We start from the raw sequence: 25,160 nt of genomic DNA on the forward strand, positions 1-25,160 counted from the left end.
TCCCCCGCAGCCTGGGCACCCCTGCGAATCACACCCCGAAATGGGGCGCGAGGGGCGGAGCGCGCCCCTAGGAGACCGCGCCTCTCCACCTCGCGCCGCGCCGCGCCGTCCCTCTGGCGGGACCCGCAGTGTCGCCCATGCACCCTGAGTCCCTCCAGGCCAGAGGCTCCCGCAGGTGATGGCGGCCGAGGGGGCGGGGGGGTGTGTGCCTGGAGCCGCCACGCACCCGCCACCCGACCTCGCCGCTGGGGTCCGCGAAGGTGCGGCACACGGGCCCCCCCCACCCCGAGACCGCCCCGCCTGTTCCGGGGCGCCGGGCAGCGGCCTGGCCCGGGCCGGGGCCCCAGAGACCTGCGGCGCCAGGGGGCGGGGGGCGCGGGCGGGAGGTGGCGGGAAGGCCGAGGAAGTGACGACTGGGCAGGGCGCCATCTTCATGGAAGAGGCGGAGGGGTGGAGAAGCCGCAGCTCGGGGAGGAGTTGGAGGGGGGGAGCTGGGGGGGGTGTGGGAGGAGGAAGAGCTGGAGGTGGGAGCCGCGGCGCAGCAGGGCCCGGGGCCCCTAAACCTGGATGGGCCAGCGGTGGACCCGCTGGAGGCCATCCAGTGGGACCTGGAGGCTGGGAGTGCCCAGGCAGACAGGGCCTACCTGCGGCTGCAGCGCAGGTTTGGGCGCATCCGCCGTCTGCACCTGGCCCCTAGGAGTTTCGTCGTCCGGAATATTCCTGGCTTCTGGGTCACCGCCTTTCTGAACCACCCGCAGCTCTTAGCCATGATCATAACTCGTGATGAAGACATGCTCTGCCACCTGATGCATTTGGAGGTGAGGGAGCTCAGGAACGCCAGGGCCCAATGCAAGTTCAAGTTCCGCTTTTGGAACAACCCCTACTTCCGGAACAAGGTGCTCATGAAGGAGTATGAGTGCAGATCCTTAGGCCCGGTGGTGTCAGTTGGAACTCGAATCCGAGGGCACCGGGGCCAGGCACGCCCTGTTCTGGTACACGGGGACACTGTCTGCAGCTTCTTCACCTGGTTCTCGCGGCACAGCCTCCCAGAGGCTGACAAGGTTGCCCAGATTATTAAAGAGGACCTGTGGCCCAAACCCCTGCAGTACCACCTGCTGGAGGATAGGCCCCACAGAGCCAGGAGAGGCCTGGCAAGGTGGCCCACAGAGGCCCCTCCTAGGCTCTACAAGTTCCAGTTTGGCTAAGTCCCTCGCTAGGACCTGGCCCCTACATAAGACTCCCTTCTACCTGTGCTTAGGCCAATGACATAACCCTCTGTCTGCTTGCACTTTCATGCATCCTGGCCCCTCTGAACATTCAGTGGACTCTGATCCAAGATTGTGGCCTCCATGGCCAAGCTCTTCGGTTTCCATGTGGCCTTCATGCATCACATGCCACAGTGTCTACCCAAGCACCCAGTGCTATGGATGGGTACTGCCATCAGCTTCGTGGTCCGGGCCTACCTCTGATCATGGCCTTCCTTCCCACCCATTTTTTTTTTTTTTTTTTTTTTTGAGTAAGCTCTATGCCTATCGTGGGGCTTGAACTCATGATTCTGAGATCAAGAGTCTCAAACTATACCGACTGAGCCAGCCAGACACCCCCTTCCCACGCATTTTTGACACGGGCACCCGCAAGTCATTGCTAGAAGGACCAGTGCCTCTTTGAGGCCTACTTCAAGGCCACAACATGTTGGGCTTCATATTTATGAGGGCAGAATATTGGTTGTGGCAAACTGAGTCTCATCACCCACGAAGAAGTAGGTGCGTCTGGTGCTGGCTGTCAGCCGGCCTCGGACACTCCATCCTCAGGGCCTCAGGACTGCAGGACCACAGGCCCAGCTTCCCCAGGCTCCTGGCTCCTGGGCAGCTGGTAGAATGGTCACACAGCCAGTAGACAACTACTGGGCATGGCTGAGGTCAAGGGCCGGAAGCAGTGGGCAAGGCATTCTTTATAATCACACTGCTCTTCTTACCCGTGTTGGTACTACCGCACAGCCTGCTATCTGCTTCTCAAGATCTGTGGTACGGGGCCCGTGTCTGAGTTCTGCCCGGGCTGCCACCAACATTGTTGCCTGCTCCCAGGTCTGTAAGGACCTCAACAACCACCTGCCAAGGCACAAGAAAGCCCCCAACTTCCTAGGAACTCTGGCACGCTGGCATAACTGGGCATGTGCTTCAGGCAGGGGCCATGATGGGGGGCCCTCCCACAAGCCTACCTTCCTGAGCCCCAGTCACTGGGCTCACACGGAATCCAGCCCCCCACCGCCACCCCCAGTCTCTGCCTGTTTTTAGGCTGCCAGGCGGCAGGTACAGGAGGGGTGTTTCTAGTCATGGGGCCTGCCCAGATCGCACATCTTTCTTTTCATTTTCTTTAAAATGACAGCTCAAAAACAAATAATTGAAGAAGCAAAGTTTTAAAACAGCTAAGGAGGCCGTCTTTCTTATTGAATTTGCCCCTCTTTGACCGGCTCTAGAGAAGGAGGGGCGTGCCGTACACTGCTGCGCTGGGTCTTCGCAGCCTCTTTCCCGTGCCCCGCCCCCTTTAGCAAGCACCGCCCCCCCCACCCCGCCGGCGGGGCTAGTTCTTTGTTTTGTTCTGTGCTGTGTTCTTTTAGACCAACTCCTTTCTTCTCCTTCCACCAGGTCCAACCCCCACTGTGGGATTGTGTAGGTGGAAGAGTTTAGCTGCCTCCCGAAGTCCTCCTTCCGGTAGAAGGCCTTGTCTTTTGCTTCCCAGGACCTGGGGAGGCCTTGACACAAAACATGGTGGCAGATGCTCTCCGCAGGGGAATGCGATGGAAGCAGAGGCAGCTGGGAAGGTTCGGGTGGCTGAGAGACCATGGGGTGCAGGGAGCAGAGTCCCCTGGTTCTTCTAAACTTTTCTGATTCACCAAAATGTTTTTTAAATGAGAATTATTAACTGACCACTGAAATTTGAGAGGTTCTCTTGGTCCAGGTGTGACCTGTGAATGTGGAAAGTGAATGCTATTTTTCATTTCACTGCTTTTAAGTAAGACCCTATGCATCTCCTTCCCCGTTTCTGCCCAGTGGAGACATTGAGCTGGCTAGGACTGCTTATTGCTTTTAGTTGAGAACATTTACAAAAATGTCCATGTAATTTCTCCATGCCACGCCATTTGGAGACTTAGGTGGCTATTCGTGGTGGTGATCAAGTTGTTGTGGCCTGTTAATACAGCCCAGTACTCAGACGTGGTATGAATAAGGTGGTTCTGTAGGACTTAAAACTGGGAACTGTTAACATGTTCTGTTAACATGTTTCTTTCCAGAAAGAAATCTGTAAGGTCCTGATGACTGTGTGCCCTGGTCGCCATGATGTAATGGGCATTGCTGTAACTGGTGTCTCTGCTTCTAAACAGAGAAATGTTCATGGGATGGCTTTGTCCAATCAGAAGAGGATTCATGGCACTTTTGTCTTCTATCTGCATGGTTAAAAAATAAAAACCTTTCAGTCTGGGGAAAAAATAACTCAGATCATGTTACTCCCCCCTCCAGAATCCTCCATTGGCAGAAAAAAAAAAAGTCCTAATTCCTTAACAGGGCTGACAAAGCCCAGCACTGTCTGGCTCCTGCCGACATCTCCCATTGATCTCCTCTTCACTCACCCCTGCACTCGCCTCTCTGCTGCTTCTTACGGAGCACATTCCGGCCTCAGGGGTTTTGCACTTGTCTTTCTCTCTCCGGAATTTTCTTCCTACAGATATTGTCCTCTCTGGCTCCCTCCATTCTTTCAGGCCTCAGTCAAACGCCACTTCTCCGGAGGCCGTCCCGGCCTTGCCTGTCTGAAGTCATTCTCTACCTCTTTCCATCCCTTCTTCCCGCCCCTTAGTGATTTTCTCCACATCACTGTAACTCTCTGAAATGGTCTTGTTTTCCTCTCTTCTCCTTCCTCCTCTGATGGGGCAGGAGAACAGCGACACTGACGGGTCGCCATGTGATGTGTTGTGCAGCTGGAGCATATCTGGGAGTGAAAGGGCCACTACTAACAACGACTCCGGGACAAGAAGCCTGACTGGTACAGGACCGTCACGCCAAAGAGACAGAGAGACAGGAGCCTCCCCTGACAGACACAGGAGCTGGGCCGTCACTGCCCAGCTGAAAATCTTTGGGCAGGAACAATGCCTTGTTCTTTGCTCGGCCGGGGCCCGGGACAATACTCTGACACATCTGGATAAAGTCCAGCTTGGCATACAGCTTACCCCAAATGTGTGTGATGGGGGATCAGAGGGTGGAGACTCCCCTGACGTTGGGACACGGGAGCTGGGCCTTGAGGCAAAGGCAGCAGTTTAGGTAAGGTGGGGCTGGATAGGGAATTCCTGAGGGAGCCAACGGCATGACCAAAGGAGATGCCCGATGTGTTCAGGTGCCACAGTGGGGACCCTGGGTGTGGCTGCTTGGAAGAGACAACGCTGGATGGGTAGGGTAAGGCCATTTTCTGGAAACTCAAACTCTGAATGCAAAGCCAAGGCGTTAGCCCATGGATAGTGGGGAGGGGTATCAGAGGTGGTTCAGAGGAGGAGAGCTCACAGGGCAGCTGGAGGCAAGGGGAGGGGAGTGTCTGCAACTCCAGCTCTCTAGTATCTTCAGTTTGACCCTAGGCTGCAGCTCTTCCAGGAAGCCCTCCACGATTGCCCTTGCCTGCAACAATCTCTGCCACCTCCCAAGTGGCAGCCTTGAACCCCAACTTTGGATACTACTGCCTGGCTGGGCTACCTCGTCTGGGTTTCTCTTTTGTGTCGGACACCTGTTTGTGATGCTCCCAAGGGTATCAGAGTGAGCTTCTAAGCATTCTGGTGATCCTGGAAACTGGTACCCCAAGTCATTTGCCTGCCCTGCACCTGGTGGTTGGCAGGTGCACTTTGGCTCTTACAGGCCACATTTGGGCCCAGTCGCATACCGCACATCCTTAGGCCCTAGACAATGGTGCTTACCAAAACGGGCATTTACCTGATCTTTCTGCTGCATGGCCAGTGGTACGCTTCTTTCACTCTGTGACTGATCTCAGCAAGGGGCCATGCCAACCGTGTGTCCCAGCCACCCATCTGGGCCAGGAGTCTTGTCCTCAGAACCCACTTCTGCTTGCTCCCTCATTCAGATCCTGAGTCACTTATTTGTTTATCCACATATTTTAGCAACCACTCCATAATGGGCCCTGGGGGCACAAGAGGACTATTCTGATCTCTGCCCTCAGTGACCTCAAGAGCCCAATGGTGAGGCCGAAAGCAGTGATACTAACCACTGACGTTTAGTCAGCACCTACTACGTGCCAGGGGCGTCCATGGACACAGCAGCCAGAGTGGCTCTCTAGACCTGAGTCAGGCCATGTCCTTCCTCTGCTCCAAACCCTCCAAAGGCTCCAATCACATGCAAGAGGAAAAACCAACGTGCTCCTCACGACCTGCAAAAGCCTCATGATCTGACCTCTTGTCACCTCTCTAACTTCATCTCCTCTGGCTCACCTCCTCCAGATCACTTTTCTGTGACACCACCTCCTGCTAGTCTTCAAACCTGGCTCAGAAACTTGCTTGCTCTGCCCTGTGCCTGGAACCTTCTTTTCCAGATACAAGTATGCAAGGCTGGCTCTTCTATTCCTTAAGGTTTCTCAGCTCATCTGTTACAATTTCATCTCTTCGGGAAGCTCCCCCTGATGACCCCTTCTCAAAACTGCCCTGTTGGGATGCCTGGGGTAACTCCGTCGGTTAAGTGTCTGACTCGTGATTTCGGCTCAGAGTCGTGACCTCAGGATCATGAGATAGAGCCCTGCGACAGGCTCCGCACTCAAAATGGGGAGTCTGCTGGAGAGTCTCTCTCTCTCTCTCCTTCTCCCTCTGCCCCTCCCCTCATGTTCGCTCTTTCTCTTTCTAAAATAAATAAATTGCCCTGTCGCTCTCCCTCCCTTTCTGTGGTTTGAATTTTGTTAGAGCACTCACAACCACCTGACATTATATTCATTTATTCACTTACATACCTGCTTTTTTTTCTCCCCTTGTGGGGACTTTGTTTTATTCACTGCTGAATACCCCTCACCTAGATAGCCCCTGGCACATGTGGGGGTTCAGAAACTCTTTGTGGAATCAGTGAATACTTTACACACTCAAGGTTTAGGAGGGTCTTCCGGGTGGGCAAGGGGAAGATTATCTCTAGGAATAGGAACCCTGTGCGGCCAGTGTAGCCTTTTTCCAGGGAGTGTCTGTGCGCATTCCTGGTCCCTCCTCCAGAGAGATGGCTGCCTGCCTTACACCTGCTGTAAGAGGGGAGGAGGGGTTTCCTCCTCTGGGGTGGAGAGCAACACGAGCCTCTGACCCCAGGGCTTTGCTCACCTCTGCTCTCAGGAGTCCTCCCTGTTCTGTTGGCCTGGGAAGGAACTTTGGACAATTTTTACAATCAGAAAAATCTGTCCCGAAACTATAGTAATTAGTTGTTACCTGTAACTGCCCTGATTACAGTTTGGGGGACTTTGATTTTTTTCCTCCAAGGACATGATTTCAGCACAGAAATTCAAGGAAGTCTCTGGTATCTGTTTGCCCTTGCTCAGCAGAACTGAACATTGACTTGGGTCGGTGAACTTTGAGGCCCCCACCCCATTGCCCCCCCCATCAATGCTGACTCAGGATCTCAAGGGCATGGGGCTGTGGTGGAGCAGGCACCAGCTGGAAGGCTGGTAGGCCTGCGTGTTCTTGATTCTGTGTGGCCTTGGGCATGGCTTTCTGCAGTTCTCAGCCTGTTTCTCGTCTAAAGGAGAACTTGGAATTCCTTAGCAGAGGGAGAAATTCCCTGCAAGGTGCCCTACCTCCATTTACACCTCCAGCCTGCCAGGTGGCTGGCTCAGCAACAATGCTTCTGGTTGCATCTAAAAGAAACTCTAACTTTAATTGACCTAAACTCTCTTTTTTTCCTTACGTGAACATCCACAGGTGAGATGGGCTTTGGGGCTGTTTGATTCAGCAGCTTTAAGGACTTAGACCTTCTTCTCTGATCTGCCGTCCTTCCTGTTGCTTCCATCCTCAGCTTGTTGCCAAGATGGGGGCACTAACTCCAAGAGTCACTTTAGGAAGTGGCAACTCCAAAGAAGGCTGATTGTGTCTTCCCATGGCTTCCTTAAAATGGAAAAAACCTTTCACAGTAACTACTCTAGACTTTCTAGATCCTTTATCTAATTGGCCAGAACTGGGTAACATGTCCACTCTTGAATGCGTTATTGGCAAGGGGGAGCACAAAGCCATGACTTGCTTGGAACAAGCATCAGGGGTGAAATGGATATCTGCCCACAATGTCCAGTAACTTAACTGTCACAGAACAAAGCTCAAGAGTATTTGTAGGATTACAAAAATACCCAGCACCTAACAAGGTAAAAATCACAATGTCTGGCATCCAATCAAAGATTAGCAGGCCGGGGCTCCTGGGTGGCTCAGTCGTTAAGCGTCTGCCTTCGGCTCAAGTCATGATCCCAGGGTCCTGGGATTGAGCCCCACATCGGGCTCCCTGCTCCGTGGGAAGCCTGCTTCTCCCTCTCCCACTCCCCCTGCTGGTGTTCCCTCTCTCGCTGTGTCTCTCTCTGTCAAATAAATAAATAAAAATCTTAAAAAAAAAAAAAAAAAAGATTGGCAGGCAACATGATCCACATTGAGGAAAACAAGCAATCAAAACCAATCCACAACAGAAACAGATGTCAAAATGAGCAGATTAAGGACATTAAGTTATAGCTGTATTTCATACATTAAAAAAGTTAAATAGGGGTGCTTGGGTGGCTCAGTCAGTTAAGCGTCTGCCTTCTGCTCAGGTCCTGATCCCAGGGTCCTGGGATCAAGCCCGCATCGGGCTCCCTGCTCGGCAGGAAGCCTGCTTCTCCCTCTCCCACTCCCCCTGCTTGTGTTCCCTCTCTCGCTCTCTCTCCATCAAATAAATAAATAAAATCTTTAAAAAAAAAATAAAAAAGTTAAATATATTCTCACACACACAGTCAAATGACCCTGAGATCAAGACCTGAGCTGAGATCAAGAGTTGGACGCTTAACCAACTGACCTGCCCAGGGGCCCCTATGGTCAAAGGATTTTTGACAAAGGTGCCAACCATTCAATTGGGAAGGGACAGTATTTTCAACAAATGGTGTTGGGAAAAGTGGGTATCTACATGCAAAAGAATAAAGTTGGACCCTTACCTTATACCATATACAGAAATTAAACTCAAAATAGTTCACAGACTCAACTGTAAGACCTAAAGCTATGAAGCTCTTAGAAGGAAACATAGGGGAAAATCTTCATGACATTGTATTTGGAAATGATTTCTCAGATGTCACAACAAAAGCACAGGCAACAAAACAAATAGATAAAATGGGCTTCATTAAAATTGAACTTTTGTGCATCAAAGGACATTATCAACAGAAGGGACAGAGAACCCAGAGTATGGGAGAAAATATTTTGAAAATCACATATCTAACAAGGGATTAATATCCAGAATATTTAAAGAACTTCTTTAACTAAACTAAAAAAATGGGCAAAGGACATGAATAGACATTTCTCCAAAGACATACAAATGGCCGATAAGCACATGAAAAGATGGGCAATATCACTTATCATTAGATAAATACAAATCAAAAACATGAGACATCACTTCACACCCACAAGGATGAGTATTATAAAAAAACAGAAAAATAAGTGTTGGCGAGGATGTGGAGAAATTGGAATTTTCATAATGAGAATGTAAAATGGTGTGGCCACTGTAGAAAACGGTATGGTGGTTCCTCAAAAAATTTAACATAGAATTACCACATGATCCAGCAATTCTACTCCTAGGTATATATCTCCAAAGAATTGGAAAGCAGGGATTTGAACAGATATTTGTATACCAATGTTCATAGCACCATTATCCACAATAGCCAAAAGATGGAAGAACCCAAATGTCCACTGGTGGACAAATTGATAAACAAAGTGTGGTATATACATACAATGGAATATTACTAAGCCTTAAAATGGAGTGAAATTCTGATACATGCTACAATGTAGATGAACCCTGAAGACATGCTAAGTAAAATAAGCCAGACACAAAGGGACAGATATTGTATGATTCCACTAAAGTAGTCAAATTCAGAGATAGAAAGTAGAATAGTGGTCACCAGGGGCTGCAGTGGGAAGAGAATGAAGAGTCAGTGTTTAATGAGTACAGAGTTTCAGTTTGGGAAGATGAGGAAGTTCTGGAGATGGCTAGTGGTGATGGTTGCACAATATTATGAATGAACTTAATGCCACTGAATTGTACACTTTAAAATGGTTAAAATGGTAAATTATTGTATGTTACACATATTTTACACAAAAAGTTAAATAGACATATGGAAGATATAAAAAAAAAACCCACTTAAATCAAGTTTCTAAAGATTAAAAAGGCAATGTCTGAGATGAAGACCATACTGGACGGGATTAATGGCAGAGCAGACATGACAGAAGATTAGTGAATTTAAAGGCACAGCAAAAGAAACTATCTAAAATGAAACACAGAAAAAAGAATTAAAAAAAAAAAGAAAAGAAAAGAGGCTCAATGGGCGGGTATTAGTGGTGAGACAACTTCAAGCAGCCTAACATATGGGCAATTAGAATTGCTGAAGGAGAGACATAGGGGACAGAAAAAATATTCAGATATAATGGTATAAAACTTTCTGAACTTACTGAAAATAAACACACAGTTCTAAGAAGCTCAATGTACCCTAAGCATAAGAAATATGAAGACTCACCAACGCATCCGTAATTGAATAGCTCAAAACCAGTGACATAGAAAAAGCAGTCAGAGAAAAGAGACTTGTTACATACAGAGGGGACAAAGCTAAGGACATCAGATCTGTTGTTGGAAGCAAGGCAAGCAATAAAAGACAGTGGAGTAACATCTTTAAAGTACTAGGAAAGGGGGAAAAAATTTGTCAACCTAGAATTCTATACCCCGCAAAAATATCTTTCAATAACAAAGGTAAAATTGAGATGTTTTAGACATATAAAAGCTAAAAGAATTAATCATCAGCAAATCTTCACTATGAGAATTGTTGAAGGATGTCTTTCAGGCAGATGGAAAATGATACCAGATGAAAATCTGGATCTATACAACAGAATGAAGACCACTGGAAATGGTACCTACCTGGGTACTTACCTAAGATTTATTATTATTCAAATTCTTTAAAGACAACTGCTTAAATAAAAATAGCAACAGTATATTGTGGGATTTATAAAGTAAAAAGGAATGATAACCATAACATGAAGGCTAGGAAAGGAGAAATGTAAGTATACTATTTTAAGGTTCTTATACTATATGTAAAGTGGTTTAATATTACTTGAAGGTAGACTGCGATAAGTTAAAGATATATATACAAGCCCTAAAGTAATCATTAAAATATCAAAACAAGAGGGTATAGCCAGTAAGCCAATGAAGGAGATTAAAATACAGTAGGGGTGCCTGGCTGGCTCAGTTGGTAGAACATGTGACTCTTGATCTTGGGATCGTAAGTTCAAGCCCCATGATGGGCGTAAAGCTTACTTAAAAAAAAAAAAAAAATACAGTATTCCCCCTTTATCTGTGGGGGATACATTCCAAGACCCCCACTGGATACCTGAAACCCAAGAGAGTACTGAACACTATATATACTATGTTTTTTCCTTACACATACATACCCATGATAAAATTTAACTTAAAATTAGACACAGTAAGAGATTAATAATAAAAACTAATAATAGAACAATTATAACAATATACAGTAATAAATTTATGTGATTGCAACCTCACTTCCTCTCAAAATACCTTATTGTCCTGTACTCACCTTTCTTCTTGTGATAATGTGAAATGATAAAATGTCTACATGTCAAGATGAAGTGAGGTGAATAACGTAGGCATTGTGATGTAGCATTAGGCTACCATTGACCTTCTAATGATATGTCAGAAGGAGGATCATCTGCTTCCAGACCATGGTTGATTGCAGGTAGCTGAAACTGTGGAAAGCAAAGTCACAAATAAGGGGGGACCACTGTACGTGACTGTCCAAAGGAAGGCAGAAAAAGAAGAAAAAGGAAACAACAGATGGGACAAATAGGAAACAACTGGCAAGATTAGAGACTTAAACCTAGCCAAATCAACAATCACATGAAATGTAAATAATCTAAGTATTCCATTTAAAAAGCAAAGATTACAAGGTTGGGTAGAAAAGCAAGACCAAACTATATGCTGCCTATAAAGAAACACTTTATTATTTTATTTTTATTATTTTTTTAAAAAGATTTTATTTATTTATTTGACAGAGAGAGACACAGTGAGGGAGGGAACACCAGCAGGGGGAGTGGAAGAGGAAGAAGCAGGCTCCCTGCTGAGCAGGGAGCCCGATGTGGGGCTTAATCCCAGGACCCTGGGATCATGACTTGAGCTGAAGGCAGACGCTTAACGACTGAGCCACCCAGGTGCCCCCAGAAAACCACTTTAAATATAAAATGCAAATAGGTTAAAAGTAAAAGGATGGACCAACATACACATGAAAAGATGCTCAACATCACTCATCACCAGGGAAATGCAAATCAAAACCACAGTGAGATATCACCTTATACCTGATGGAATGGCTAAAATCAAAAACACAAGAAACAACAAGTGTTGGTGAGGATGTGGAGAAGTAGGAACCCTTGTGTACTGTTGATAGGAATGCAAACTGGTGCAGCCACTGTGGAAAACCGTATGGAGGTTCTTCAAAAAATTAAGACTAGAACTACCCTATGATCCAGTAATCCCACTACTGGGTATTTACCTAAAGAATATGAAAATGCCAATTCAAAGGGATATAAGCACACCTATGTTTATTACAACATTATTTACGATAGCCAAATTATGGAAGCAACCTAAGAGTCCTTCGATGGATGAATGGATAAAGATGTGGTATGTATATAATTATTATTATTCAGCCATCAAAAAGAATGAAATCTTACCATTTACAATAACATGGATAGATCTACAGAGTATAATGCTAAGCGAAATAGGGCAATCAGAGAAAGACAAATACCATATGATTTCACTCATATGTGGAATTTAAGAAACAAAACAAATTGGGGCCCTGGGTGGCTCAGTCGGTTATGTGTCTGCCTTTGGCTCAGGTCATGATCCTGGAGTCCCAGGGACCTGGAGTCCCATTTCAGAGCAAATACTATTATTAGGAATAAATTTATCCAGAGGACAATATGCATCTAATAGAGTTTCAAAATACATACAGCAAGAACAGAACTGCAAGGAGAAATACGCAAATCTAAATTGTAGTAAAAAATTGCAATACCCCTCTCACAATCACTGATAAAACAAGCAGGCAGAAAATCAACAAGGATATCATAGACTTGAACAACACTACCAACCAACTTGTCCACAGCACTACCAATCAACTTGCCCTGATTGACATTTATAGGACACTCCACCAAGAACAGCAGAATACTCATTCTTTTCAAGTGTACGTAGACCAGATAGACCATATTTTGGGCCATAAAACAAGTCTCAATAAATTCAAAAGGTTCAAGTCATACAAAGTCTCTGCCCATTATGGTTTCTGCCCACAAGAGAATTAAGTTAGAAATCAGTAACAAAAATCCTTGAAAAAAATTCCCCAATATAGTATTTATAAACTAAATAATACACTTCTAAATAATGAAAAAAAAAAAAAAAAAGAAACCAAACAGAAATTTAGAAGTCTCTTGAGCTGAATGACAATGAAAACATAACATATCAGAATTTCTGGGATGTCACTAAAGCAGTACTTAGGAAGAAATTTATAACACTGAACACCTGTATTAGAGGGAAAAAAAAGGCTTTAAATAAATGACCTCAGCTACTACCTTAGGAAACTGGAATAGAGCAACTTAAAGAGAGATGTCCACTCTCACCATTCAGCTCTGCATTAGAAGTTGTAGCCAGTGCAATAAAGCAAGAAAAAGAAACAGAAGGCATTCAGATTGAAAAGGAAGAAGTAAAACTGTCTTTACTCAGACATGATCATTTATGTAAAAATCTGATGGAATCTACAAAAAAAGCTCCTAGAACTAGTAAGTGAATTTATTAGCAAGGTTTTCAGGCTATAGGATCAATATATAAAACCTTGATTGTATTCAACGGTATAATGAAAAAACAGAAATAAAAAATACCATTTATAATGGCATCAAAAATATGAAATACTTAGGAAAAATCCAACAAAAAGATGTGAAAGACCAAAACACTGAAGACTACAAAATACAGCTGAGAGAAAATTGAAGGTAAATAAATGGAGAGGTACATATTGTTCATGGATCAATTCTTCCCAAATTGATCTATAGATTTAACAGAATCCTGACTGAAATTCCAGCAGGTGTTTTTGTAGAAATCAACAAGATAGTTTGAAAATTCATATGGGAATCAAAAGGCCTAGAAACCCTGAGAAAGAACAAAATTGGAGGGCTAAAAACACCTGATCCTAAGAATTATAAAGCTACAGTAACAAAAAGTGTGGTATTGGCATAAAAAAATAGATCAATGGAACAGAACAGAAATTCCAGAAATAAATCCACAAATATATGGGCAACTGATTTTTGTCAAAGGCACAAAAACAAAAGAGAAAAGATAACCTTTTCAATAAATGGTAGGAAAAATGAACTTGGACCCATACTTTGCATCATATACAAAAATTACCTGATAATGGATCAAGACCTAAACATAAAACCTAAAACTATTCATAGAACTATGAAAGTTCTAAAAAAAAAAAATAGGAAAGGGGCGCCTGGGTGGCTCAATTGTTAAGCGTCTGCCTTCGGCTCAGGTCATGATTCCAGGGTCCTGGGATTGGCTCCCTGCATCAGGCTCCCTGCTCCGTGGGAAGCCTGCTTCTTCCTCTCCCACTCCCCCCTGCTTGTTCTCTCTCTCTCTCTCTCTGTCTCTTTCTCTGTCAAATAAATAAAATCTTAAAAAAAAAAATAGGAGAAAATCATTGTGACCTTGGGTTAGACAAAGATGTCTCAGATATGACACCAAAAACCAAATCCATAAAAGAAAAAATTGATAAATTTGACTTATTCAAAATTCAAATTTTGTTCTTCAAAAGACACTGTTAAAAGAATGAAAACCCAAGCCACAGACTGGGAGAAAATCTTTGCAAAGCATATACTGATAAAGGACTTGTGTGCAGAATATATAAAGAATTCTCAAAACTTAAAAAAAACCCACAACCCAAGCAACTCAATTAAAAAGAAAGGCAAAAGATTTGGACACTTCACCAAAAAAGATATATGAATGACAGATAAGCACAGGAAAAGATTTCAACATAGTTTGTCACTAGGGATACATAAATTAAAATCACAACCTGATAGGGGGCGTCTGGCTGGCTCAGTCAGAAGAGTATGGAACCCTTGATCTTGGGGTCATGAGTTCGAGTCACAACATTGGGTGTAAAGATTACTTAAAAAAAAATCACAATGTGGGGTGCCTGGGTGGCTCAGTCTGTTAAGCATCTGCCTTCGGCTCGGGTCATGATCCCAGGGTCCTCGGATCAAGTCCCGCATCAGGCTCCCTGCTCAGCGGGGAGTCTGCTTCTCCCTCTGGCACCCCCCCCCATATTTTTTCTCTCTCTCTTCTCTCTTGCAAAAATAAAATCTTTTTTTAAAAAATCACAATGTGATATTATGTACCTGTTAGAATGGCTAAAATTAAGATTACCCACAGAAAGCATTAGGATATGGAGCAACTGGAATTCTCATCTACTGGGATGGGAATGTAAAGCGCTACGGTCACCTTGGAGAAGGGCTTGGCAGTTTAGTTTACACGCCCTACCATATGATCTAGCCATGTCACTGCTTCACTTATTCACAGCAGCTTTATTTGTAATAGCCCCAAACTAGAAACAACCCAAATGTCCATCAACAGATGAACAGATCAACAAATTATGGCATATCCATACCATAGAATGATACTTGGAAATAAAAAGGAATGAACTACTGATGTACTTAACACCATGGATGAATCTCAAAATACTTATGCTGAATGGAAAAAGATGGGGGGAGAAAAGCATACCGTATTTATACAAAGCCCTAGGAAATGCAAACGAATCTACAGTGTTAGAAAATAGATCGGTGGTTTCTTGGGGAGGGTTAGAGGCTGGAGGGCAGAATTACAAAGGACACGAGGAATCTTGGGTTGATGGGTATGATCACTATCTTGATTGTGGTGTTTCATGGCGTATGTACCATGGTTTCATTTTATATATATACACAGGTGTATAGTTCTTTTAAAAAGGCAGGTATGGTAGTGGTTGGAAGAACACATTTGGGAGTGTGTTTCAGCTGAATACTACTCCAGCACGCACCTGCCATGAGACCCGCAGCAGGCTACCTCAAGCATGGATACCTCAGTTACCTCCTCTGTAAAAAGGGGCTAATAACAGAACATGCCTTAGAAGATCATATTCAGGAGTAAATGGGCTAATAAATGGAAAGTGGAACAGCGTCTGAGCACTGGAAATATTCCTTGAATGGCACCCAGCACGCTTCTCATTGCAGATGAGGAAATTGAGAGATGGAGTTGGAGGGGGTGGGGTTACAATAGGCAACTGGCTGTTTTTGTTTGCTTGCATCCCTTACTGTGGGAAATTGTTCTTTCCACACATTCCAAGGGATTTGGGTGGGGCTAAAACTCGCAGTATCCAGTATCCTTGGAGTATGCAGCCTGTAAACAGAACTCTGTCTTCCTGTTTATAGTGACTGGTTCAAGATGTGCAAACAGGAATCCAAGCTGGGCCCATCAGAAACCTTCTCTGGGATTTACCTATATTAAATCTACTGAAGTAGGGAAGGAGAGATCTTTTTCCTCTAGGCTTTCCAAGTAACGTAAGCCTAGAGTGATCTGTGACCTGCCCTCACCACCTCCTCATAGGGAAGATTTTTGACAATGGAACCGAATGGGCCAGGAAAAAGCACAGTGGAGAAAGGGAGAACCCTACGGCTACCCCTGGAGCCCCCAGATCTATCCAGACCTGAAACCAAACCACTCCTTTCCTTGATGACTTATGAACCAATTTCCCTTGGGACATAAGCCAGTGTGACCTATGTTTCTATTTGAAAGTGTCTTAGATGACAGAGAGGTGAAGTGACTTGGCAGTAATATATTGGAGCTGGGAATCTAAAACCAGGTCTCACTGCTACCAAAGCTCATACCTGACTGCCCTTTCCTACTCGTGGGAGCGGGGCAGATGCTTGTGATTGAGGCTGGAGGGACTGAGCGGATGGGAGGTTCTGGACTTGTACCACACAGGGGAACAATAGTGGCCGAGCCCTGGAAAGCCTGACAGGAGACTGAGTTTTGAGGGAAACCCCTCGGCTCAACCCATTTGGGAAGTTGTCTCACCTCAGGCTCCTAACCCTTGCAAGAGATTCCGGAGACATGACAACAGGACAATGGCATATTTATTTACAATTGGACCAAAAAAAGGCATACAGGCATCTTTTAATTAAAAATAATAATGATGATGATTAAAAAAGTCAGAAAAATCGATGATGTTTGAACCGTTTGTGAGGAGTCCATTTCCCTACTCCCCCCGCAAAAGAGAATCTCTTAGGGAAAAAATCCGAGATTTGAGTGAACAAAAGCCTGCAATATCATTGTCTACTGCTTGGGTTCCCTTTTCTCCAACCTGATTCTTGGTGGACACCGCCTGGCGATACGGAGTCACTGTGAACAAGGTCGAGAAGCTCACTGGTTTGACTGGTGGAGCTGGTAGGGGCTGCTGGGGAGAATCTGGAGTCGGGGTGCAGGGTGTTAAGGGGGTGGGGTGTGTTCCTAGCTTAGCCAGCATCCTGAGCTTTGTCTTGTGGTGGGAGTCCCAAAGGGGCCAAACCAGGGGTGAGTGGCTGTTACTTAAACCCTAATCCCAGGGTGGGTTTGGTCTCTTGCAACTTGAGAACAAAGTTTGGGACATGCACGGAGTGGGCAGGGGGTTGGGCTGCCCAGGCCTGCCACGTTAGTTCCTTCTTTCTACCTTGGCTCCTTGCCTATTCCTGGGAATTGGAGACAGAGCAACAGAACTGACCTTCCATCTCCCTTCCCACAAGCAGTTTTCTGGGTGTCCCCCAAAGGAGGCAAGAAACCAATGGGAGGCAGAGGCAGAGGGGATGGGACTGGCTAAGAGAGCTGGGCATGAACACTGAGGCTGGGGGATATCAGGGAGAGAACACCTCTCCCCAGCCACCTAAAGGAGGGCATGTGAGGTCTCCCAGCCTTGTTCTGCCCTGGAAGGGGGAGGGGAGAGGGCCCGCCACCAGCACACTTTGCAAAGAGCAGCAACCCCCCGAGGAAAGTACTGGGGAGCAATCCTGAGGGGTGAGGACCCTCATTCCAGACAGACATGTGGATGCTTGGCTTGACTCTAAATACTTGGCCCTGGATCCAGGGTTTCTTGGCACAAATAGTTCACTGCAAGTCTCTTCTCTGGTCCAGCAAACTCCCACTGCTCTGAGCAGGGGTGAGTCCTGCTGTCCTGGGGCACGTGGCCCCGAGTGCTTCCAGGGGATTTTCCTTGGAGCAACCAAGACCTGGTTGACCTGGAGGCCTGGCTGGAAGCCCTGCCTTGGGCCGCCCTGGGCGGGGGCTGGGGGAAGAGAGAGGAGGGAGGGGCAGGGCCGGCAGAGGCTGGCTGGCACTGAGGACGCGTGTCCGGGCTAGAGCTGTGCTTTGTCACGGCGTCAATGGTGGGCACGGGCCATGAGAGGCTCGGAAACCTCACCGAAGCCCCAGAAGGCCAGGCATTTCCTCTTCCAGTTAATCGTGGGGTGGCCAACAGCCTGAGGAACTGAGGTGGAGACAGTGCCCAAAACCCAGTGTCTTGGTGATTTAACCATCCTGGATCCATATGTTAAAAAAAACTAAGGAGAAAACCCCCAACCAAAAAAAATAAACCTGAATAAACAGGTCTGAGAGTTCCTGCTGGAGGGAACTTTCTTAGCACTGAAGAAAAAACAACCCACAAAAACCTCATCCCCCACAGAACTGGAATAAAATGATGAAGAAAAGTCCCAGATTTATCTACAGGCCCTCCCGCCCCCCACGCAGCCCCAGGATCCAGGAACACTGTGCCAGGAGTTACATTCCGAACGAGCAGGAGGTACTTTATTTGCGTGCCTGCAGCTCCCCACGCAGAGTGGCTTCCTGTCCGTGGACGGAGTGGGCCTGGCCATGGGCCACCCCCATCAGTCTATCTTCACAGCAGCGTAGATCTTGCGCACAAACATGTAGGCTGCATAGAAGCCGATGGTGCCCGTGAGAAGCCAGAAGGACAGGACCATGAGGGCTGTGTAGCCAAAGTACAGGAGAGAGGGGATGAACTCAACGATGTCCAGCTGGGGCGCGGGTGGAGAGAGAACAGAGCGGGGGACGCTTAGTGCCAGTCCACCGTGGCCAACCGGTCCCCCCCGCCCCCTGGCCTTCTCACTGATCTCGTGGCGAAGCTGAAGCCTGGGAAGGGGAAGGGGCTCGCTCCTGGTGGGCAGTGAGGGGCGGGCAGAGCTCATAGCCACGGCGAGCCTTCGTCGGCACATGACCACCGTGGCAGCTTATTAACCTGCGCACAGATGGGGCACAGAGGGGTCCAACCACACCCACAGTTACCCAGCTAGGAAGCAGAAGGATGTGGGATTTCCAACTGGGGCTGGAGGGCTCGGGCGGGGGGGTCTATGGCCCAATTCCTCTGACTTGGGCCATTTCTTGGTGGGGAGAGGAGGGGGCAGGAGTCTTTCTGGAGCAGGGCCTGGGAGCTCACTGGGAGACAGGGGGCACTCCAGGGGCCAGGGCCAGAGTGCCTTAGGCAGGAAGGGCCACAGCTGTGTCACTTCTTCACCCTCCACAGTCCCCAGGACAGCACAGCGACATTCCGGGATGGCTGGAGCGGCCAGGGAGGGGAGGGAGGAGAGAGGCATCCAAGGCTCCCAGCTTGAAGAGCAGAGAGCCTCTGTAGGCCAGCCTACAGTCCTCGCCTCCTGACAACGCGTCTGTCACTTCTGTTAACATCTCCCAGGGGTTTCATCGGGGAGCACACTAGACTGCTCTGGAGAGTGTAGCGGCCTGGCAGGGACGCCAGAGGCCTGTGCTATGCTGGTGTTTGCTGGGCTAAGTGGAGCTAGTCTGGAACCTTGCTATCAAGACCTGCTCGGCACACCAGGGCCCGAGTGGGGACTGTGCCAGGGCTCGTGGACAAACACATGGACACAAATGTCAGGAGCTCAGAGCAAGTCAATGAAGACCTTCTCCCTAAGGTCAAATATCCTCAAACTAGGGGGTGAAAGCCATGGTTTCAGGCTCAAGCCTCCTGTTTCACAGGCTTTCTCAGGGCTGGAGAGGGGGTGAGGGAGGTAGGGGACAGGGCAGTGGTGAGTCCAGTGGTGAAACTCGGACAGGGAGGCAAACAGGCATGGCCGGAAAGGCCCTTAGAATTCGACAGGCCGGGCGCCTGGGTGGCTCAGTTGGTTAAGCGACTGCCTTCGGCTCAGGTCATGATCCTGGAGTCCCGGGATCGAGTCCCGCATCGGGCTCCCATCTCGGCGGGGAGTCCGCTTCGCCCTCTCACCCTCCCCCCTCTCATGTGCTCTCTCTCTCAAATAAATGAATAAAATCTTTAAAAAAAAAAAAGTAATAAAAAAAATAAATAAAAATAAAAAAAAAATAAAATTAAAAAAAAAAAAAAAAAGAATTCGACAGGCCAAGGCTGTCATTTTACAGCCAGGCTCTGGGACTAGGGGTGGAGGTCTTTAGAACAGAGAGGAAAGAATGGGGCACAGGGAGGAAAGACAGGAGGTTTTGATATGACCCCGGGGGGCAGTACAGGAGGCCATGTAGCTAAGTTTTGTTTGCCCAACACTGTCTCCTGTCTTCCATCTTCCCGGGGTTTTGGGGTACCCACTCCCTACTCTGTGGTCCTGTTGGGGCTGTCAGTTTTAATACAACAGCTAAGCTAGTTGATGAGAGTGCACCATCCCGCTGGGTAACAGTGAGGGATGGCATGTAACCTGGGCTGATGAGCAGCTTCCCTGGGACTGATCACTTGACAGTAGAGGAAAGATGTTCTTTTAGCTCTAGGGCTGTGAGGCTGAAAAAAGAAGACTCTAGGGCTGCCACTGGTCTTTCCACTCTGAGGCAAGATCCTGCGTGCAGATTAAAGCCAAGAAAACACACAGATCTGAGGCGTGGATACGGAGCCCCAACATCCTTTGAAATGCTGGATCTAACCATGCCTGATGCTAGAACTCCAGCTTCTTAAACCTTCCAGTGCTACCAGTCAGTACATTCTCTTTTTGCTTAAGCCAGCTGGAACTCAGTTTTAGTCACTTTCCCCTCAGGAGTTCTGATGAATATGGGCTAAAGAGGAGGGAAATCAGATTAGTTCTGAATGATTCTAGGACTGAGACTATGGCCTAAAGATGGAAGTGACAGGGTGGCAGATTTCAGTGTGAATCAAGGAAGACCTTGATAATGCCAGGAGCTAGCCAAAGAGCATGAGAATGCCAGGAGGGGGTGTCTCCTGTCTGGATGTGCCACAGCGGGGGTCAGCACGCTTCTGCTCAAAGGGCCAGGTTATACAGAGCTCACGTTTCACCGGCCACGTGGCCCCTGTCACAACTACGCTACGTTACCACTAACACGTGAGAGCAGTGAACGAGCACGGCTGTGTCCCAATAACACTTTCTTTACGGAAACAGGCCCACCGGCACTCGTGCTTGAGTTTGCTGAGCCCTGAGCTCTGCGATCACTTGTTGGGACAGCTGGAGAAGAGGGGCACGGTCAGCAAACTGGGAGCCACGGTGGAGCACCATCTTAGGATGATCCACACCATCCTTTCTAAGCTGACCATTTTGAGAAAGGGCGTCCCAAGCCTCCACCAACTGACCCGTGACTCTGGTTTGGGAACACACCCTGCCTGCAAGCAGAGGACTGCCTGGCTTTGGGTTCTGGAGACCCGGCCACTGGTGCACCCTGGGGGACACCGTCTTCGGTGGTAGCCTTGGGAGTGAGGGGCCCACCAGAGCGAGCCTACATTCCTCTCGGGCCCACCTGGCTTACGTGTCATGCGTGAACCTACCACAACTGGCGTGGCGAGTGGGGATCTGTTTATATTTTGCCTCACGCCACTCTTGGGGGCAGTGAGCTCTGGGGGTGTACCTGAGTTCCTAAATTTGGGCGCTAAAGGTGATTTCAGCATTTTCTGCTTGTATCTTTATTAACTCCTTCTCAGCTACTTTCTTTATTCTTTCGTATTATTGCTCTTTTTTCCTAGCTTGAGGTGTCCCTCGTATTGATTATGAATAGCACTTTAAGGGGAGAGATTTCCTTTAAGTTCTGCTTTGGCTGTATCTCACAGGTTTTGCATGCAATATTCTGTCACTTAGCCTACAGGCTTTCGTCTCCCAAAACACACAGAACACAGATTCTCTCTGTTCTAAAAAGATGCACGTTCTAGAACAAAATGGCTTTGGTTCTCCCCATTCTTGGCAGGAGAGACTCTGACACTTGGGTTTTTCCCTAGCATCCTCCTCTCCCCCAACCTGCCCTGAAAGGGCTGGGGCCTTCCTCACCCAGGGCAGTACCTTGTTAACAAAATAGAAGATGGCATAGACGAGGACGTAGAATGCAGATCCCCCGGAGACTAGGAAATTCCTCCACCACCAGCGGTAATCCTGAAGAGGAAACAGAGTAGTCCTTATCTCCAGGTGTCATCTCTTGCCTGAGTTTCACAGTCCCCTGAGGAGCTAAAGACTTGAGGCAAGAACAGTAATATTTGGGGTGACGGGAATGTTTTATATCTGGACTGTGACAGTGATTACAAAAAAACCATACGCATTTCTAAAAACTCACTGAACTGGAGACTAAAAAGGGTGAGCTTTACTCTTCATAAATGAGATCTCAATTAAATCACCAAGGACCACAACAAAAGGACAGTAATAACAACAACTAACATTTCTTGAGCAAACGCTAGCTACGTGCCAGGCACTATGCTAAGTGCTATACGTGAATCAGTTCATTCCCTCCTTGCAGCAGGCCCGAGTCAGGCCCTATTGCTGCCCTGTCACATGACGAGGGATGGAAGGCACAGACAGGTTAAGCAACTGCCAACCAGAGCTACTAACAGAGGAGCCGGGGTTTCAGCCCAGGCCGTCTGTCCCAGAGCCCCTGTCAAGGGGCTCTGCCAAGAGCTAGTCCCCAGAGGGAGGGAAGGTCACCCAATCTGCATCAGCTACTGGAGAAAACACCACTGGAGTGGACTCTGTACTGACAAATCTACCAGCCTTCTCTCGTGTTGCCATGACGACTTCATGTGACTATGCTGTGAGGTAGGGATCATTAACTCCAGTCTACAGCTGAATAAATGGAGGATCAGTGAAGTGAAGTGATGTACTTGCCCAAGACCTCATAGGCAGAGGAGCGAGGCCCACATGGGAAACCCAGACAGCTTCACTGACCCATTCAATGCTGGACCCAGCTCTCCTCACCCCCAACTCCTGACCCCATTCCCCTCACCTCTGCACAGAGCTGGAAGTACACCATGACGATGCTGATTTGTGAACACGACACCACCAGGATGATGAAGACAAGGAACAGGAAGCCAAAAAGGTAATAGAACTGATTCTCCCAGATGGCCTGCGGACACATCACAGCTGGTCTTCAGCTTGGCTTGCCTCCACCCAGCATACACTGCCTGTGCTCAGAAAGCCATCCCGCAGTTACGACTGCCACACCACCTGCCACCAGGGCAGGTATGGAGAGCCACCATCATGATACCACTGGGGCCTGTGGGCCTGGCATGTGGCTCTGACTGGCCCTTGCTCCCTGCGTGAGCCAGACTGTTCTCAGGGAAGGGCTGGGGCATGGCTGACCCTGCAGTGGGTGGGCCCCAGCCTGAACTCAACAGCTTGTGGCAAATAATGAATCCCACCCGTCCCAACCAAAATTACACAGCAACCACCTCCACTCGGGCAGCCTCCCGCGTGCCGGGCACGGTGCTCCATGCTTTATGTGCATCTCCAAATGTAAGCCTACGAAAGTGTGGCCATTCACGGATGAGGAAGCCAAGGCTCAGAGAGGCTGATGATTGGCCCAGAGTCACACAGAGTAAGGTGGCCTCCTGGCGGGGGGGGGGCAGCCAACCCATCCTCAGACCCTTTGCCTAGGCAGGGCTGGGTGGGCAAGTGGGTCTCAGCAGGGAGGGCTTGTCCAGCACAGGCTTGGTGCACGGCACCGAGCTGGGTCAGCCAGGCGCAGATGGCTCTGAGGAGCCCTTCCGCCAACTTCCATCTTGGCACGGCTGGGACAGGAGTCATCATCATCACGACAGCCACTATTTAACAAGTACTGCCTGAAAATCAAGCATGTGCCTCTTACAGACATTCTCACTCCAGCCTCACAGTGATCCTGAGAATTAGGAATCATTCCCCCCCCTTTCCTGAGAGTTCTGAGTAGCAGGTCAAGATGTGTGGGGGCCTGGAACTCTGGCTGCAACGTTACCGAAGCAGCCCCTACTTCCTGAGCGCTTCACACACACCAGACCCCGTTCACGTGGCCGATCTCATATATCCTTCCAAGCCATCCTGAGGGGTGGAGTGGGGACCCCGAGAGGTGAAAGGGCCCGTCTGAAATCTCATGGGTGGTGAGAGGCAGAGCACATTAAGTGGAGGGATGGGGACTGGGCTAGCGGTGGGGGGGCGGGGGGAGGCTGTGTGGGGAGGGGCGGGGAAGCACCCCCACCAGCCCCCTGGGGCTGACGAAGCCCTGGGGAGAAGCGGTACTCACGCTGAAGATGAAGAAAAGCTCAATGAACATGGCGCCGAAGGGCAGGATCCCGGCCATGAGAATGCTGCAGCAGAAGGGGAAGGTTAATGCGGCGAGGAGACCCAGGCCACCGGGGGGGGCCCCAGGCTCCTCCCAGGTGGCACAGAGGACAGTGCTCACGCAGTTGCGGTGGTTCCAGTTCTCGGGCAGGCTTTCGTACCATTACAGCCTCCTGAGAGGGTGGCAAGGTGAGCATCACTCTCCCCATTTTACTGATGGGGAAACTGAGGTAGAGAGGTAGGGTGAGTTGCCCAGATCGAGTGATGGTCTTAACCTGTCTCACCCGTACTTTTCCACCCCTCCCTTCCCTGTCCTGGTTCCCAGGCCAACACCAAGTCTGGTTACAACTTGGTCCTCTTGAACCTGGAGTGGAGTTAAGCTTTCATGAAGTCTACCAGAGCCTGCTGGAGCTGCAGAACACCAGTCACAAGGCCCCTGGGGGAGGGGACTCGTTCCATGTCCTCCTAAGTAAATGGCTCCGGGCAGTGTTGGCCTTGCCCACTCCAGAATTCCCTGGCCTTGCCCCTACCGGAGACTCACCCAACAAATCGGTTCATGTACCACCGCTGTTCAGGGATCTGCCGGGGAATCTGGTTGGTGCGCACAGGGTTGTCATACGGCTGCTTGCGGAAGCCGAAGTAGTAGCCCAGGTAGACAAGGGGCAGGGAGATCCCGAACCACATGCACAGCAGGGCCACCATGGTGGGGAAGGGCACCTGTGGGCACAGCGCCATGAGCCCCCCCCCCACAAGGCCCTGATGCCCAGGGCCAGGGGCTGTGCAGGGGGAGGTGGGCCCACTGGGTCCCACGGAAGGAGGGCCACCATGGTGGGGAAGGTCCTGCAGACCCACCCCCACAAAGCTCCTGGCCAGAACCTCCTGGGGCTGACCAGCCCCGGGGAAAAGCGGAGGGCAGATGGAGGACCATTTGGGCTGTGAAGTAGAGAAGGAACCATGGCATCCCAGAGGAGCTTGTCAGCTGGGAAGTGGGGAAAGAATGAAGAAGGACTGAGAACATGAGGGGAAGATGAGGCCAGAATGAAGGGGAATTATGTGGTATGTGAACTGGAGACAAAAGGGAAAAAACAAAAGTGCACAAACTGTGTGTTCCCGATTTTGTTAAAAGAAAACACCATAATATACTACAAAGTAAAAAAACCAAGTTATAGAACTGTATGTATAGGACTCCATTTTAACAGAAGCATCCCAATATTTATGTTTATGTGCCTACAGAGGGCTCTGCCCAGAAGTTAACAGTATTTCCTCAGACGGGATGTAGCCCTTAGAACTGACTTTTCATTTTCTTCTTTGTCCT

The 25,160-nt window shown here is 48.4% G+C and overlaps 2 protein-coding genes across 4 annotated transcripts in view; one reads left to right on the forward strand and one right to left on the reverse strand.

The window, feature by feature from the left end:
• Positions 1-178: 178 nt before the first annotated feature.
• LOC118536439 (putative testis-specific Y-encoded-like protein 3) lies at positions 179-1,526 on the forward strand. The gene is made up of 2 exons (XM_036093201.2): positions 179-406; positions 513-1,526. The coding sequence occupies exons 1-2, from the start codon at positions 179-181 to the stop codon at positions 1,203-1,205; spliced, it is 921 nt and encodes a 306-aa protein (XP_035949094.1). The 3' UTR covers positions 1,206-1,526.
• Positions 1,527-16,423: 14,897 nt separating this feature from the next.
• TM9SF4 (transmembrane 9 superfamily member 4) overlaps positions 16,424-25,160 on the reverse strand; it is a 54,791-nt gene continuing 46,054 nt past the window's right edge. For 2 of the 3 annotated variants that reach the window (XM_036093228.2, XM_036093231.2), the window contains 5 exons: positions 24,387-24,562; positions 23,808-23,871; positions 22,539-22,658; positions 21,608-21,697; positions 16,424-18,370 (listed from right to left, as the gene is read on the reverse strand). In XM_036093228.2, coding sequence (XP_035949121.1) covers positions 18,221-18,370; positions 21,608-21,697; positions 22,539-22,658; positions 23,808-23,871; positions 24,387-24,562 — 600 coding nt within the window. In that variant the 3' untranslated portion in view covers positions 16,424-18,220. Of the gene's footprint in view, positions 18,371-21,607; positions 21,698-22,538; positions 22,659-22,713; positions 23,374-23,807; positions 23,872-24,386; positions 24,563-25,160 lie in introns of those variants that run through there. The other variant, XM_036093232.2, reaches the window with a different exon arrangement.

This window comes from Halichoerus grypus, chromosome 10 (assembly GCF_964656455.1).
Source record: "Halichoerus grypus chromosome 10, mHalGry1.hap1.1, whole genome shotgun sequence".
Lineage (NCBI taxonomy): Eukaryota > Metazoa > Chordata > Mammalia > Carnivora > Phocidae > Halichoerus > Halichoerus grypus.

What these genes read in the sequence shown, in the direction of transcription:
- LOC118536439 (XM_036093201.2), top strand. Translation starts at nt 179, where the DNA reads ATGGCGGCCGAGGGGGCGGGGGGGTGTGTGCCTGGAGCCGCCACGCAC. An exon ending in GTGGCGGGAAGGCCGAGGAA is followed by an intron (nt 407 to 512) that starts GTGACGACTGGG and finishes GTGTGGGAGGAG; the next exon opens with GAAGAGCTGGAGGTGGGAGC.